An 18,223-nucleotide genomic window follows, 5' to 3' on the forward strand; every position below is an offset into this window, starting at 1 on the left:
CGGAAATTGTATCAGCACACAATTTGGCACGAAGATGGATCCTGGAGCAAATGAGTCCTCAAAAGAGCGGTATGGATACATACCTGCATGTTCAACATCTCAATCGTGTTCTGGAACAAACAGGAAAGCCAGTTTCAGTGCGAGCACAATAAGCCATCTTTTTAGATTAAAAAAAAACAGAAAATCTCAGGATAATTCCTCCAGCATTATTCATTTTGGTTTATCCTGCATGTTGATTGAGCCGATTGTTTATAACATGTGTCTATAAAATGTGTGTGTGTGTGTGTGTGTGTGTGTGTGTGTGTGTGTGTGTGTGTGTGTGTGTGTGTGTGTGTGTGTGTGTGTGTGTGTGTGTGTGTCAATGCATCTACTCCATAACTCCAAAACCATGAAACCTCATGGCCCAAAACTTTGCATTAATGCCAAAGGAACTCTATGAATGAAAACTGGGTATTTGGGTAAAATTAAACACTCCTTTTGTAGATGATTAATGGGCTTATTAAATTAAAGCAAGAAACAGGCTGACCCTCAGTCAGCCCACATTCACCTCGTAGGGGAGCTTAATCTGCCATTTTGTTTCAGCTTAATTCAAAAAAATAAGAAGAAGAAGAAAAAGTATATAAACATATACATATATATATATATATATATATATATATATATATATATATATATATATATATATATATATACATATACATATATATATATATATATATATATATATACACATATATATATATATATATATATGTATATGAAGACCACAAGGGGAAAACCAGAGATGTCAGGATAAGTCAATTTTGAAGAAACTGAAAAACAAAGTTTCAAGACTGGTGGACTGTTTAATAACTGTCATATAGATTTCTTTTACAGTAAAAGGAAGAGTGATCATTGGCCGATCAAATTAAGCATGTAGCATTTGCCAAGCTTCTGTGTTGTTTAATTTAAAAGCAAAGAACGAATCAATGTTGCAAACTGACATCACTGGTTATTCCCTTGTTTAATAATTGCCATGCAATTTTAACCCAGGATGTGTAGCAAATTCATGGTTGTTGGTTATTAGCATACATTACATGACTTTGGTGATCACAGATTATTTTTTTCAACATTAAACGGTCATTGTTTTGTTTGATTGGTGTTCAACACCATACTCAAGGGTATTTCGCTTATACGACGACGGATTCTCCATTTCTTACTCCGTACTACTTAATATGATGGAAAACCGGGAGGAAACCAAGGATAAACCACCCTCGCGATAGACGAAGTCACCTCATGTGCCTCCCTCATATACCTAAGCAGGTTGATTGGGCGGTGGGTCCATCGAATGAGGATGGGTACTCAGACGCGCTAACCATTAAGCCACGGTGTGGGTCCCATAAAAGTCACAATAAAGGTTTGACCAGGCTTGAACCACGATATGCACCAACTACGCAGCCCATGATTTCACCAAATAGGCCATTGTAGTGCTCAGAGTTTATGCTGTGAAAGTTTTACAACCTTTCATTTTTTAGTTTCTCAACTCTGAATATTATGGTGGAACAGTTAACATGAATGAAAGAGAGATAACCAGGAGTAAAGTACTGACAACTCTGGGTTTCTACTTGTTCAGCTTTGACAACACTTGTTTTTTCATTGCACGGCTAAACTTTATACCATATAAATTATGTGACACCCCTGGTTATTTGTTAAAGTAATATTGTGAGAGGAAACCTTATGTTGCCAACTATTGTCAGTTGCAATAACCCTGAAATTTATAAAAAGTGACATCTCTGGTTTTCCCCTCGTGGTATATATATATATATATATATATATATATATATATATATATATATATATATATATATATATATATATATATATATATATATATATATATATATATATATTGCATTGGAATAGTTGTAACAGTTTCTGTATGATAGAGCTTCATACCTATGAATCGCTGTATACATTGCTGATCTTCATACATATAAGCAAAATTGTGTTTGACCAGTTTGTGATTTTGTAAAGTTCTAAGAAGAGGGAAGAGGCCTGTCTGTCTGTCTGTCTGTCAGGAGGATGAGAGATGTCACAGCAGAGTGTGGAGTCATCAGCAAAGAGACAAAGAGGATTTTCCAGAGAGTCAGTGAGTTCATGGATGAAGATTAGGAACAATATGGGGACTAAATCACTGCCTTGGGGGTACTCCAGTCTTGACAGGGAGAGGAGATGAAAGGGTTCTGTTGAGAGCCACATGTTGTCTACGAGAGTGGAGGAAGTCAGGATTCCAAGAGTGGAGTTGGCCTTGGATTCCATCAGCAGACAGTTTGGAGAGCAATGCAGGACGCCATACTATCAAAAGCTTGAGATATGACCAGAGAATCGGCCCTGATCTCATGTCTGATATTGAGGGCCTCCACCATTTTTGAGAGAGTAGAAGCCACATGTCAAAAGTTGAGTGACCAGATCTGAATCCGAATTGATGATCTGAGATGAGGCTGTTGGAGAAAAGGAATGATTTTATGTCAACTGAGATGATGGATTCCATGACCTTGCCGATAGTAAGCTAATTGGGCTGTAGTTAAGGGGATCTGTTTTTGCACATCTTTTATGCAATGCTGTGATAGCTGATTTCCAATTTTCCAGGTCGATAGAGGAGAGTAGTCCTGAAGTGTTTAAAAAAAAAAAAAATAATAATAATAAAAACCACGAATACGTGAATGTAGTGCAGAAGCAGGTCACATTTTATAAACTGCAAATACGTGGGGTCAGCGAATCGCAAATAACGGGGTCCGACAGTACATAAATATATATATATATATATAAAAATAAAAGGAGAAGAAGAAGAGGAAACCAAAGTGCTTCAATCAAAGTAAAAAAAACTAGATCCACTCTGCTAATTTGAGCAAAAAAGCAAAAGCAGACCCGGTCTCAGGCAATGTTTCGCCGGCTTCATCGGGCACAATACACGAATGTGTTTGATTTATCAATAAAAATGTGGTAATCCCATGCCACTACCTTTCACCCACTCCAGCACTATTTCCAAAAGCAGTGCAAACCACGTACCGTAAGCCATTGGCTTATTTCTTCCCGCTCTCGTTGAGCAGGGTCCACTTTGGCCACCAAACCTAAACCCTCCTTCGAGTAAGCCTTAGTTTTGGTCTCTCTTTCTACCACCTTGAACCTCTCCATTTGCTGTCGGGGACAAGAGGACAGGGAGGACTTGAAGACACCTTGATATTTCATAATTGCACAAAAAAGTGAGAAGGAAAAAAAAACAAAAAATAAAAAACAGGGCAGACATTAATTGGTTAACAATCAATTTCATAAGAAAATAATTTCTTGTTGTTACAAATTCTGAATAAGTTGGATAAATATGTTATTCATTAGAAAGTTCAAATACCCTCCACACCACCAATGAAACCATTTTTTCCCCCTCAAATACAAAGCTCATAGAACAACAAGGTTACAAGAGGGAACAATGAAATACAAGGAACTTCAACACAGGAGAAGGCCACGAGGCCCAAAAAGCCTGCACAATCATGCTAACATATTAGTACTCCCCAATCCTCACTATGCAAACATATCTATCAAACTCAATTTTAAAACTATCCACTGGCTGCTGTCACTACTCTTGCAGCAAGACCATTCCATGCACTCACCCTTTCTGGGTGAAAGAGCACAGCCTTACAACCAAAGGAAGTTCTTTTTTTTTTAAACTTTTACATTGTGGCCCCTTGTCTTGTCAGTGTCCATTTTTCTGAAAAATGATTCTGCACTTAATTTGGCAATACCCTTCATTATTTTAATCATCTCCTTTGTAATGTATAAAGCCCCATATCTTTCAGCTGCTCCTCGTAGCGTAATCTTGCCAGGCCTGGAATAAATCTAGTTTATCTCCACTGAACCCTCTCTCCAGCAGCTATGTCCTCCTTCAGATGTGGTGACCAAAACTGCACACAATATTCTAGACGAGGCCACCATAAATTCCTGTACAATGTTAACACAACCTCTGATTTCTAATATACTCCTCATTCAATACAACCTAAAACCCTATTCACTTTACCTATTGTTGCCTGGCATTGTCATGTCTGCTTACAAACTCCCCCCCCCCCCACATATATTACCACCCCCAGAATCCTTCTGTGTGGCATGCTCCAAGATTCCTCCTTGTATTGTATCATGTAATCCCTCTTTTCATTGTTCTTACCATCCATAGCATCTTAAATTTCTTTATGTTAAGTTACATCTGACAATCATGTGCCCAGTCAATTAAAGTATCTAGACTTTCCTGAATCTGAACACCTTTTCAGCAGGCAAAAAAATCATCCCCACCCCTAAGCCCCCTACCCCACCTCCAAACTTTGTGTCTGCAAATTTGGAATGCCCACTTTTAACCCCACTGTCCAAATCATTGGTGTAAATTATGAATAATAATGGTCCCAGTTTTAATCTCCGAGGAACACCACTACTAAGGCCTTAGTTATTTTATAACTTGGTTTCCGCAGTTCTTCAGCTAAAATGTAGGGTCGGTAGGTCAAAATATAAATATAATTTCGATTTTTAGAAATTATATATTTTTATGATTTTTTTCGGATATTCCATGGAAAAGACAAGGGAAGGTGGGGGGAAAATAACTATAAATCCCGGAGCAGGAGGATCTAAAAAGACATCGAAGATGGAAGACCATTCAAATGCAGGATGCCCATGTTCACTGTATCATCTGATGTGAAAATCAATAAAGAAGGATTAAAACTTGTTTTTACAATATAGTCTGGCATGTTTTTCTTTTAGAAACCTGTTGGATCATCAAACAAATGGAAACAATGCTGAGAAAATTACTGTCCAAGTCGTAGATGTGTGCGTGCACACCAGTGCATAGTGCTGGATATGATTTTTTTAAAAAGGTGTCTACTAGGAGTCAACACGCTCAAAACGGTCAATCAGAGCCATAACCAGCTCTTACTTTTCAGCAGGCATCTGATCGTACCGTCTCCCCATCCCCATGAGCACATCATAGGTTGATTTCTGGTCCGTTGAAGGCTGAATATCAGCATCTCGCAGGGAAACTGACGTACTTGGCACCGAAATCTTTCAATACGAACAGCAGTGTACAACTTTCGACAGAAACAAAATCGGCACGATCGAGAGTAGCCTGCGAATCATCCCTGCTGCTGCACTGAATTGATGCAATAGTTTGGCCAGAATATTCGTCGTCAAGATGTTGCGTGATTAAATCACCAATATAGTCACTCAAATTTATACCGCTGACATTCTTCTTAACAATCACTTTTGCCCCGGAAACCACAGTCAATCTGAACCATGCTGGCCACTGCTCAGATGCCATGACCGAAGACTACTGCGCAGTTTGGTTAAAGGGGACTCGGCATTTTGGTGCGTGCGTGCGAAATTATATTTTCAAAATAAATGCCGACGTTTACATTTCGGGTTTTGAAACTTTTGCACCTTCGGCGGAAAATTTCTAAATATATAAGGCTAAAAATTTGTTTTATATTTATATTTCATTTTGGCAAATACACCGTTGGCGGATCTGTAAACCAAGTTATAAAATAACTAAGGCCTAACATCCTCCCACTCACAGCCACTCTTTACTTCCTATCTACAATCCAGTTGTCTATTCTACTAGCGATAACCTTAGCAAACAGCTTTATGAAAGTTTTGAACTTTATTTGTTCGGGTCCCTTCTGATAACTCCAATACAGTATTTGGTTTCCTGTTTGATCTGCTGCACTTCCCTCATCCACCCATCAGATACTACCTTATTAAACTCCAATAAATATTTCAAACATGACCCCCCTCTGAATAAATCCAGGTTGACTACTAATTAGTTTGAAAATATTTAAAAACGGTTTTCCATCTGTTCCTTCATTAAATTGCTTTACCCAACGCCTTAAATCAACCGAACAAGTCCATAATTCCCAAGTTGTTCTCTGGATCCTGTCTTAAACTAGAGAATTCATCGAACACATTACCCCGCACTGTCTTGAGAAACAAGGACATGGGCGGGGTCGATGAGCGGCAAAGTTGATTGGTCGTGATGACGTAAAATACCATAATATTTTGTCCAAGTACTTATAAAAGAAAGTGTTTTGAAAGTGTAAAAAAGGTTATGTTCTACAGTGTTCAAGTATATAATTAAATTGAAAGACAATAAAGATTTAAAAGACTGTAGAAAAAAGGAAAAAAAACCCGCAAATTTATTGTCGTTGATGCAGCATCCTACACACGACAAGAGGGGTGGGAGAGGGAAGGACAAAACAGTGGGGAACAGAGACATTAGATCTGTGGAAGGGAGAGGGATGAGGTGGGGAACATGGGGTATACAGTACAAGATGGACATTACAGGGACTTTCAGGAAGGAAAACAGGGAATTTGAAGGAGGTGGGTTTGGGGTGGATTAACGGGGGTAGAAAAGATTGAGGATTTGGATGGGGGACGATAAGAGGTGGTGGTGAAAAGCTGTTTTGAAGGCCTGGAGGGAAGAATGGGATTGAACAGAGCGATGGAGTTTATTCCATATGTTACATTATCTCATACGTTTCATTAATCCTTCATGCCTGTTTGGAATGATTTATTGATTTTGTTTCACTGCCAGACAGGCAAAGTAAAAACATTCTCACGCCTCTCTGTGCACGCGCAATTGGGACAAATTAAGAGTTTTCCGATTCTTGTTCAACATGTAACATTCAATTGAAATAAAGTTGTTCCTCGATCATAAACTGATATTTATGGTCAGAAGGACAGACAAAATGAACAAATTCCTTAACTCCGTTGGGTAATAAGACACCGACTGTGGAGCAACAGGCAGACAGAACAATGGAAATTAATCAACAGGAGAAAGAAAGTGGAAAGAGAAAGTGGAAAGAGAAAGTGGAAAGAGAAAGTGGAAAAGAGAAAGTGGAAAAGAGAAAGTGGAAAAGAGAAAAAGAGAAAAAGAGAGAAAGAGAAAGAAAAAGAGAGAGAAAGAAAAAGAGAGAGAAAGATAAAGAGAGAGATAGATAAAGAGAGAGATAGATAAAGAGAGAGATAGATAAAGAGAGAGATAGATAAAGAGAGAGATAGATAAAGAGAGAGATAGATAAAGAGAGAGATAGATAAAGAGAGAGATAGATAAAGAGAGAGATAGATAAAGAGAGAGATAGATAAAGAGAGAGATAGATAAAGAGAGAGATAGATAAAGAGAGAGATAGATAAAGAGAGAGATAGATAAAGAGAGAGATAGATAAAGAGAGAGAGATAGATAAAGAGAGAGATAGATAAAGAGAGAGATAGATAAAGAGAGATAGATAAAGAGAGATAGATAAAGAGAGATAGATAAAGATATAATGCTAGGTTCCCACTGTCGTGCGATCCGTTACGAACGCCATGATTGGCCATTCGTAGCTGATCATGAAATTTCTCTGAAAGTCTGTTCCCACTATCACGATGCGCGGCACGATTGAAATCGTGGTCTCACAGAGCGTGGTGTTTGTCTTATCTAAGATCGATCCCGATCACCACGACGACTAGGAAGCACGATTAGATGTGATCTGTTGCGCTTCGTTACGATGCAATATGATCTGATACGATGATCCCGATTGACAATTGATCATAGAAAAATTTTGAACCGTTCAAAAATTTTCTATGATAAACACGATTGCCACGACTGACCTCAAGATCTGACAAGATCTGAGAAGATCACCACGATTTTAATCGTGCCGCACATCGTGATAGTGGGAACAAAGTTTAAAAAGAAAGAGATAAAGAGAGAGAGAGAGAGGGATAAAGAGAGAGAGAGAGAGAGAGAGAGAGAGAGAGAGAGAGAGAGAGAGAGATAAAGAGAGAGAGAGAGATAAAGAGAGAGAGAGAGAGAGAGATAAAGAGAGAGAGAGAGAGAGAGAGAGAGAGAGAGAGAGAGAGAGAGAGAGAGAGAGAGAGAGAGAGAGAGAGAGAGAGAGAGAGAGAGAGAGAGAGAGAGAGAGAGAGAGAGAGAGAGAGAGAGAGAGAGAGAGAGAGAGAGAGAGAGAGAGAGAGAGAGAGAGACAGAGAGAGAGAGAGAGACGGGGAGAGAGCGAGAGAGATAGAGAGAGAGAGAGAGAGAGAGAGAGAGAGAGAGAGAGAGAGAGAGAGAGCGAGAGAGAGAGAGAGAGAGAGATAAAGAGAGAGAGAGAGAGAGAGAGAGAGAGAGAGAGAGATAAAGAGAGAGAGAGAGAGAGAGAGAGACGGAAAGAGAGAGAGAGAGATAAAGAGAGAGAGAGAGAGAGAGAGAGAGAGAGAGAGAGAGAGAGAGAGAGAGAGAGAGAGAGAGAGACAGAGAGAGAGAGAGAGAGGGATAAAGAGAGAGAGAGAGAGAGAGAGAGAGAGAGAGAGAGAGAGAGAGAGAGAGAGAGAGAGAGAGAGAGAGAGAGAGAGAGAGAGAGAGAGAGAGAGAGGGATAAAGAGAGAGAGAGAGAGAGAGAGAGAGAGAGAGAGAGAGAGAGAGAGAGAGAGAGAGAGAGAGAGAGAGAGAGAGAGAGAGAGAGAGAGAGAGAGAGAGAGAGAGAGAGAGAGAGAGAGAGAGAGAGAGAGAGAGAGAGAGAGAGAGAGAGAGAGGGGAGAGAGGGATAAGAGAGAGAGAGAGAGAGAGAGAGAGGGATAAGAGAGAGAGAGAGAGAGAGAGAGGGATAAAGAGAGAGAGAGAGAGAGAGAGAGAGAGGGATAAAGAGAGAGAGAGAGAGAGAGAGGGATAAAGAGAGAGAGAGAGAGAGACAGAGAGAGAGAGAGAGAGAGAGGGACAAAGAGAGAGAGAGAGAGAGAGGGATAAAGAGAGAGAGAGAGAGAGAGAGAGAGAGAGGGATAAAGAGAGAGAGAGAGAGAGATGGATAAAGAGAGAGAGAGAGAGAGAGATGGATAAAGAGAGAGAGGGATAACGAGAGAGGGATAAAGAGAAAGAGATAAAGAGAGAGGGATAAAGAGAAAGAGCAAAGAGAAAAAGAAAAAGAGAATGCTGTAAGTATATGGAGAGAGGTTTGGGAAGGTTATTAAGTTATTGAGGGTAGAAAATATCACAGTTGGGGATGAAGGATGATGACCTGGAAACTTGAAACCCTGGAAAGAAGAGTGAGAGTTCACAAAGGAATGAGGTGCCACAAGCAGGAGAAAAGAGCACCAAAGTAGTGGAGGTGAGCAGTGAGCATGGACTTTGGGAGTGTCACAAGGAGGGGATTCCTGGAACAATGTGTACGAGCTGGAGGGACCGAGGATAGATCGAGATGAAAGAGGAGGAATGAAGTGTCACAAGGAAACAACACCTGAGAGGCAGTTGAAAAAGAGGCCTTGAACACATCTACAACGAAAAAGCAGAAAGACCCTGTACTTCTGCTTCCTTATTGGAGATGCCAATTCTGTCAAAAGCTTTGAATTCCAGCATACAAGAGCGAAAGGTGTAAAGTGGGGATACGCACAGGCTTCCACAAACTCATTCGGTGCATTTAGTTTGTGGAAACAAACCTGCACAAAGGAGAGTCAAATCTTTGCTATTCAGTCATGTAAAGGCCAGAAAAGTACTTGGTGTAGAAGTGGACAATGCAAAGACCGACAACACTAAAGGGCCAAATAAAATAACAAAGGGTTTGGGGGTTGTTGAAACCAGATAATTGCCCAAATCACCGTATCCACAACTTATCTAATACAGTTTCCCATTTAAGGGGAAAGTCAGGGACTGACAAAGTGACTGAAGCAACAGCTTCCTGGTATTCAGTCACAAAATCAGCCTTCTTGTTACAATCCAAATATACTTGCACAAGGGAACTGTGCATTTTAAACTGGCAAGTCACATAACAAGCCGGTAGGCGGACATGGGTCGTCGCCTACCCAATAGAACCTGACACGATGGGCCCGTTCGATGGGGAATGACCTGAGGATAAAGCACAAGAAAATTCATGATTCTAGCTTCAAGGGTTAATGCTGCAGATTGTTTGTTCATTAAAATACCCCCACATTTAGAGGTTTTTCGGCTGTTGCTAGGCAACGGAGGGGTCCATAGCAACGGTTCTTTCTCACACATAACTAGGACATACCATGAACCTACCATACCAGTTTCATGTATATCTGACTCATAGTCTGAGATATAACGAACTTCGTTGTTTTATTGTTTTCGACCAGGGTTCATTCAAAGTGTATCTTCTCGGACAGTTTTCTTTGGATCCGGCTGGAAATTTTTGACAATATGGCTGAATGTACTGCCCACAGTTGCTCGTGGCCCGATTTTTGAAAAAATTAATTTGTTTATGATTTTTCAAAAATTTCAAAGTTCCGTTTGTAGGCAACAGTGGTGTCCATAGCAACGGTTCTCATTTGCACACAACTACGTCATGGTATGAACCTACCAACCAAGTTTCATCGAAATCGCCATTTTAAATACTGATAAGGTCGACCAAATCTCAAAAAAAATTTTTTATTTTTTTTGAATTTTTTTTCGACTGGATCGACTACCCAATTAGACTTACATTGTGGGAATAAAACACCAAACTCCTCCATTACAATTGAAACCTTGCTAATCCAGAATCCAACCATTGTACAATTTGTTAACCATGTTTACAAAAATTAGAAACTTTGGTTGATACCTCAAATGTTCCTTTACATTGACACCAGTATCTATAAATACAATGTAAAGCACACAATAGGAACCACATCCTAGCTAGTGGACACAGAAACAATGCACAACTGGAGAGTTCATAGAACGCACCATGTGCAAGTATTTCAAGTATACAAGTCAATCAAAATATAATAATTATTTTAAAGGTTGTAGAGAAAAGAAAAGTAAAAAAAAATCCAGAAGCTTTACACCATTGATGCAGTCTTATACACCACCTTATCTAACATGTCCAAGTACTGCAAAACTGGAGGTTTGTGGAAGTGACAAGGCAGCAATTTGTGTTCTTCAATGTGCAAGTGCATAATTAATTTTAAATAAAATAAAGATTGTGAAGGTCATAGAAAGCATTCATTTCTGAAATTAACTGCCGTTGACACAATGTCTATTACACCACCCTATCTAACACGTTACACATTAGTTCTTCGTGACTGTTGTGTATTCTTTTCTGACGTCCGTAAAAACAGTAAGTTTCCTATTTGAATGATTTTCAATTTCCTTTCACTGCCAGGCAGGCAGACGGAGTAAGATCTTATTATATTTTATTTTTAATCTCACTCCTCTCTGCACATGTGCAATCAGGACGAATTCTGAGCCAAAGTACTGCAAAACTACAGGTTCGTTTTCCGATTAATGTTCAAAATATAACATTAAATTGAAATCAAGTTGTTCCTCGATCATAAACTGACGTTTGTGGATGGATGGACATGTAGACAGGTAAAATGAACCGATTGTTTAACTCCACTTTTCGTTTTGTATGCGTGGGGCAACTACATACACAGTTAACACAAAATGAATATAAATAAATAAATAAATAACCAAGAGTAAAGTAAAGGGAAAGAAATCAGTGTCAGGAAGATGACCAAGCAAGATACTCAACTTGGGTGTTATCTTTTCAAAGGAATATGGGGTAAGACTCCACAAAAACTGGCTTCTCCAAGCACATGGTCCTCAATGAGGAGGGTCTTAGCATTTGCTCCGTAATGACCGTTTTGGTAATCCATACTCTTTAGGGTCATTTGAGTTAAGCAAAAGAAAAAATTTTGACAAGGAGATGAAATTGATCCTTTGCAATCCATCACCAGTAAAACCTTTAATGTTTCCCCAAACCAGCTTCTGACTTTTCACACAAACCTGTTCAATGAGCTTCCGATTCTCAACAAGTTGCCTTTTGTCCTTGATGTCATTGGAGGTTTGCCAGGTCTTTATCTGGTCTCGTAACCTCTGCAATCCCACAAAAAAAATTACCAATAGTAATAGTAATAATAATAATAATAATAATAATAATAATATATCGATGTTCAGCCTCCTTTGTTTCATGTAGCATTTTCAGAAACACCCGAGCAGTGGTTACGTAATCAAAATAAATAAACAAAGCTTTCACCAACCTGGAGCTTCTTGATCTCCTTCTTCAGGTCAGCCTCGTACTTCTCTTTCTGGTTGACATTGGTGGCATTATGCACCTAATATAAAAGACCAAAAAACATCTCTCTGCACTTGGTTCCATCATCACAACTCTTCCAATCATTTTTGCTATTCATCTTCCGATGCTAATATCCCTGTTATTGCCCACACATTGGTTCGACTGTTGCTGTGACGAGAGTAACCGCAAAGTGTGATTACAGAGAGACCCGATGTGTTTTGTTTACACACAAAAATCAAAACATGTTTATTATATTCATCATGTCAAATTAGCAAGCAAAATATCTGGCAATAATAAATAAATAATTACATAATTGTGATAAGGCTTGGAAAGAAAATAAAAGCTGCTTTGTAATCTACAGGTATTCCTCAATTTAGGTTTCCTCCATTTACGTTGATTCAAAGTTGCGTCGTCCATAAATATGTACCCAGGCTTTGAATTACATCTCTTTACATTGAAGTTACGTTGTTCAAGCCACGTGCTTTGGTTTTTTTCGTCACGGATTTTCCTGAACCGCCCAGTCTCACGCCGAGACGTTGAGATCATTAATGTTATGAAGCTCACAGGCACGCACACAGCCACACATGGTTTGCTGTTTCAAGACGTGTCCGCATTGAAGTGCGACGGAGGTTTTGTACAGTGTTCCATCACGCTTCAATGACACGGCAAATCGTGCTGCTGTGTGCGGGTCGGAAGCCTTCGTACAGCGCTTCCAGATCTTAAAAGTGGAAAGATCGCATTGGAAGCTGAAAATTATCGTGTAATGTCAAATCTTTGCATAATGATAACAACATTTTACTCAACAATAATATTTAACATCCGTCACTTCAATGACGACATGACGAGGACAAACCGTGCGTGTGTGTGTGTGTGTGTGTGTGTGTGTGTGTGTGTGTGTGTGTGTGTGTGTGTGTGTGTGTGTGTGTGTGTGTGTGTGTGTGTGTGTGTGTGTGTGTGTGTGTGTGTGTGTGTGTGTGTGTGTGTGTCAGCAAAGGCAAGCTTCATGGATGGAAGAACATTTCTGCAATCTGTGCCCCATGCCCTTGTTGGGTTGTACCTGTACCTGTCATCCTGTTTATAATATTCCAGGAGGGAATGTAAATTTAGACGGCACCGCAGTCAAGCACTCCAACGCCATGGCCATTGTTCATAATGTATTAACATTCTTTATTATTGTCCACATAAAAACATGGAAATTTTTCTTCCACTGGCAATTAAATTAAATTGATGACGAAAAAGATAAAAGTTTTTATGAAGACTTAAAAAAGGAGAGCGAGAGTTCCGTCTCCGCTGCCATGGCTAAAGAGACCTTTACTGCAAGCCGTGGCTCGTTTGATAGGTTTATTTGTGTGTACGGGCAGGATGGCCGAGGAGGTACACAGCGTTAAGCCGGGTGTCCCGTCTGCGAGCATTAGTTGATGGATGTGAAAGATCCTCACGGTGCCTTTCATGAAGATAAGGAGGGTCATCCCTAACACCCTTAACAGATTACAAATCCCTGCCCTGACTACGAGAAGCAAGCGTTTCATCTTTCTTCATCTGATCACAACTCATTCTCACACTCTCTCTCCCCCACCACCACCACATTTTACGGTATTGTACTGAAATAAAACTATTTCATTTCAATTCTTTTTACTGTCAAAATATGTTAGATCGAGTGTTTAAATTATCTCTGTTTAAGCCAAAAAGGTAATATTGTAGGTGAAAATTGCGATGCCCCCTCCCCACACAATCTTATTCCATTACTGCATTTGTTACAGACAAAAATTAAAAAAAGATACCATTTAAGTCGCAGTTTTAAAGAACACATCCGAGACGTAAATCAAGGTATACCTGTAATATATATGTTATATACACATATTTATGTACAGAGCGTTACGAGTTTGTGCGCACACACACGCCCCATAACTTTTCAAAACCTCAAAAATTTAAGATCACAAACCTTGCATCTCTCTGCAGTACTCTGCTACCTTACTGCATCACAGAAAGATCTACTATGACTACCCCCTTCTTTAACAGCCCCAATTATTACCATCTTCTTGTGGGGTCAGTAAATAAAGTTTTTGGCCAAAGTCTTTCATGAACCGGCTGGCCAGGCCCGACGTTGGACTGAAGGAGATTTGTGGAGGAACTTGCAAATGCGTCCAGGGTGCTGGCGATAGCTCACCTTCGCTTTGTGAAAGACACCGTGGGATATTTAACATCTACAAACAACCGGTACTGGTGGATGTTGATCGGTGCTTCCTTTGGAGGCAACAACAACCGTTTAAAAAGACCATCAATACACTAAAAACGTCCATCACCCAATGCGAGCAGACGGGGAACCGTGAGATGCAACACCATGCCTGCAAAGCGCCAATTGGACGGTTTCTACTGTAGTCGGGTTGTAGATATAACCCAGACTAGACGGCATGAAGGAAAGCGTGATACCTCCACATCATCTTGTTAAAAGCACACAACCAAATCAGCCTTGATAGATGGAAGCATTTCATCTAGAAATTGTCAATTGCTAAACGTGGTGGTGGTCGTATGGCAGCTAAGCTGCCGGGGTAGCTTTCATTTCTTGAAGCGCGACTGTGTCGCTGATGCAGTGCCCCTCTACCAGTGCACACACTGGAATTGGTACTCATTTCGCCGACCTCAAAAGGATTACAGGTTGAATCAATCCCCTGGTGTATTAATTCAGCGGCCGACGGGGGTTGAACTCAGGACCCAAGGAACCTAAGCTACCACCTCAACCACTGAGCCAACACCAGGCTGCTAAACGTCGTACATAGTTAACTAAAAAACGACATAATACATCCACCATGGCACTACGAAACCAAATAGCCGATCACATGCAACAAGACATCCTGCTGTAACCATGAGCACGCCAACAAGGCTGCATCGTCCAAGGACAACTTCACAGCAAACAGATATTGAAATTTGACAAATAGTTCCACATTAACCCCCGACAAGCACTTGGTGATCACACACACACACACACACACACACACACACACACACACACACACACACACACACACACACACACACACACACACACACACACACACACACACACACACACACACACACACACACACACACACACACACACACACTAATTCAACCTCCAGCAAACTACAGCACGAGGAGGATGAAATCAAGGCCGAACACACCTTCTGCCAGATGTCTTCAAACACCTCCACACCTTCGCTGACTTTCTTCAAGCAGCGGTCAATCTCCGCTGGAACAAACGACACTCTATTGTACATTGGAAAGTTTATAAAACTTCGGTACAACAATAATAATAATAATAATAAACAACAACAACAAACTGCCGAGTTTTACTTGCGTGTTTTAAGGACATGGCGCGACAATCTTCTTCGAGCTGTTCCAGCCCGAGTACGAGCAACAGATTGAGAGCGACGACGACAACTTCAACTACAATTACAACTTTAACTACAACTTCAACGACAACTCCACGTCCATGTCTACCCGTCCCGCTTCCGTCGCTTTCGCCCTCTCTAGAACGCTGCATATTCGTCATCATGCACTCCCCCCCACCGCAAGCCTATTAAATCCCAATTAGAGCGAATTCTACACGGCACTCGCAAACAGGTGTTAGCGGGAAAACTGGGCGCGACCAAAGAATTATACACAAGGCAAAGCAAACGAGCGGCGGTTCGCGTTCGATATTTTCAAACATCGCGGCCTACACGGCGGTTGGGAGGCGGCGCTGAACACGATGTGGACTAGCGCGCTGAGGAGAGCCTGTGCAAATTGAGCCGGATAGCGCGCTAGCCAAACGTCGTAGGCCTCGGCGTCTCGGCGGGCATCGTCCATGGTGTCTTACCTTGCAGCTTGCGCTTATCGGCCATGGTTCCCGGTCAGCGGCGAGTGTGTATTAACATGCTCCTCGGCGCTGCGCTGTGGGAGAGGGGGGCAACGGGGGTGTAAAAATGGAAACAAAACAATGAGGGAAGACAACACCGAGCGGGCCGCAATCGCTTCCAACACAATAGGAGCACGGTGAGGAGACGATCGACGAGAGCCGTCGCATCGTCATCGCCATCCTGGCTCCGTGGTGAGGCCCGAGCTCGTGCCTCAGGGTTAACGTGATGTTTATGCCGATGTGTCCGCTCACCCAGGCTGAGAGCGGCGCCGATAGTCCCGGAGTTGTGGCGTTCGGGCCAATATGGCGCTTGGTGCTGCCCCCCGGCGGGACCGCACTGGACCACGCAGTACCGCTCCGTGTGTCGGTGTGCGTCTCTGCACGTACTGCGGCTCCTGTGCGTCTGTGTGTGCCTCTCTGTCTCTCTGTCTCTCTCTCAATTTCCCCTGTGACAAACTGTGCAACGACAGACGGATCCACGTTGGGATTGTTCTCTATGAATTGCGATGAACGTTCCCGGTGACATTTATTTTCTCTTTTCAGTGCCATGTCTGTTTTTTTTTTTGTTTTTACATGAAGTTCTTTTCCCGTTTTATCCTCAAACTGAATCTCCTAACGATTTGGTGTAGCTTCCGGTGACCTCCCTGGTGCAGTGTCCGGTGGGCGCAGACCTCTTCGGTGCAACATCGGATGACCTCTTCACAGCCCTTGGTCCTTCCTTCCAACGGGTCGACGTTCACGGTGGAGCTTAAACGGTGAGGTCACTTGTGCCATCGCAACGTGGTACCATTCGGATGGGGGTAGACCTGTGAATGGTGAAAGGTCTTGATTGATTGGTTACAACATCTAACTTGCGTGTGTGCGTGCGTGCGTGTGCGTGCGTGTGCGTGCGTGTGCGTGCGTGCGTGTGCATGCGTGCGTGCTGTATTGACCTTTAAAAGACTGTTCAGAAGAACACTGGAGAACATCCAAGTGAGGGATAGATCATTGAAGATTCATCATAGACAGATATTGAGGGATTAACTGTGACGCACCTTCAAGCATCATGTTGATGTCCTTTTTCAAGGAACCCATCCAAGGTTCCCCCAATTTTTTTATGCTGTTTTTGGTAGCTTTTATGATGTCATACTGGCTTCCACCAGGTGGCGCGATACCATGAACATTTACATAGAGGAGATTTCCCCCTTCACCCTCCTCCAACCTCCCCCCCCCATCCCCAACCCCCATCATCCCATGCTGAACTACCAGAACTATGAATTGATGTTTTTTCTTTAAACCTTGAATCTTCCAGTGCACCGGCGAGTACAACCACAAGTTTTCTACTCATTCCATACAGCGGGTCAATTTTCGTATTATTCCCACTTCCCAAATATTTATTTCAATGTGGAAAACCTTCCAGGGCACAACCCAAGTACAACCAGCAAATTTGATCTCATTCCTTCCAGCTGTCTCGGAGTGCATACGAGTCGAACAAACAAACAAATAAATGAAATTGCTCGTTGAGCAATGAATTTCCGGAATAACTTTGTCATATCTCCATGTTCTCTGAAAAAGCAAAAACCTGGAAATCAATTTGGTTCTTATAAGTCGATAGTGCTACTGTTTAATGAGTGAAAGCACTTAGTTCTGTCATGATCATGCCATTTCAAGCCGATTAACTTCCAAGTTATTTTTATCGCAATTTGAAAGTTTTGACCCGACCCCCCTGACATTCGACCCCCGACTGCTAAGAAGGGTGTTGGTGTGACACCCCAATGAGACATATGGTTGGATGCGGTATTGGAAGATACACATTTTGGATTTGGTTTGAAGTCTATACGGTCATTTTAGCGGACATTATTGCGAAAATAAGAATTTCGGTTTTTCGGTGACCTTGACCTTGACCTTTGACCTAGATTCACTAAAAATGACAAGTGTCTAAGTTGGACCATGGCCGACGTCTGTACCCAGTTTGGTCATGATCGCTAAAACTGTGTGGCTGCTACAGGGTAAACAAACAAACAAACAAACAATAACACACACAACCGACCAACATAATTGCCGAAATCCGAAGGATTCCGGCAATTAATGATATTGCTCATTGAGCAAGGAATTTCCGGAATAACTTTGTCATATCTCCATGATCTCTGAAAAAACAAAAACCTGGAAATCAATTTGGTTCTTATAAGTCGATAGTGCTTCTGTTTAATGAGTTATAGCACTTAGTTTGGTCATGATCATAACTTGGAAGTCAATCGGACTTGAAATGGTGTTTTATTGCAATTTGAAAGTTTTAACCTGACCCCCCTGACATTCGACCCCCGACCGC

At 41.4% G+C, this 18,223-nt stretch overlaps 2 protein-coding genes across 13 annotated transcripts in view; one reads left to right on the forward strand and one right to left on the reverse strand.

Moving 5' to 3' along the window:
* CNOT3 (CCR4-NOT transcription complex subunit 3) overlaps positions 1-16,289 on the reverse strand; it is a 39,708-nt gene extending 23,419 nt beyond the window's left edge. For 3 of the 5 annotated variants that reach the window (XM_085856560.1, XM_085856558.1, XM_085856561.1), the window contains exons 1-6: positions 15,372-15,585; positions 15,200-15,267; positions 12,004-12,078; positions 11,750-11,839; positions 3,049-3,177; positions 84-110 (exon numbers count right to left, since the gene is read on the reverse strand). In XM_085856560.1, the coding sequence (XP_085712686.1) occupies positions 84-110; positions 3,049-3,177; positions 11,750-11,839; positions 12,004-12,078; positions 15,200-15,267; positions 15,372-15,573 (591 nt within the window). In that variant the 5' untranslated portion in view covers positions 15,574-15,585. Of the gene's footprint in view, positions 1-83; positions 111-3,048; positions 3,178-11,749; positions 11,840-12,003; positions 12,079-15,199; positions 15,268-15,371; positions 15,586-15,876; positions 15,951-16,167 lie in introns of those variants that run through there. The other 2 variants (XM_085856563.1, XM_085856562.1) reach the window with 1 other exon arrangement.
* LOC147012023 (protein tweety homolog 1-like) overlaps positions 15,945-18,223 on the forward strand; it is an 85,673-nt gene continuing 83,394 nt past the window's right edge. For 5 of the 8 annotated variants that reach the window (XM_085856583.1, XM_085856586.1, XM_085856589.1 and 2 more), the window contains exon 1: positions 16,441-16,670. The gene's annotated coding sequence lies outside the window, so the exon portion shown is untranslated. The other 3 variants (XM_085856585.1, XM_085856588.1, XM_085856584.1) reach the window with 2 other exon arrangements.

This window comes from Eptatretus burgeri, chromosome 15, assembly GCF_056783735.1.
Source record: "Eptatretus burgeri isolate ZD-2024b chromosome 15, Ebu_testis_v1, whole genome shotgun sequence".
In the NCBI taxonomy this organism is placed as follows: domain Eukaryota; kingdom Metazoa; phylum Chordata; class Myxini; order Myxiniformes; family Myxinidae; genus Eptatretus; species Eptatretus burgeri.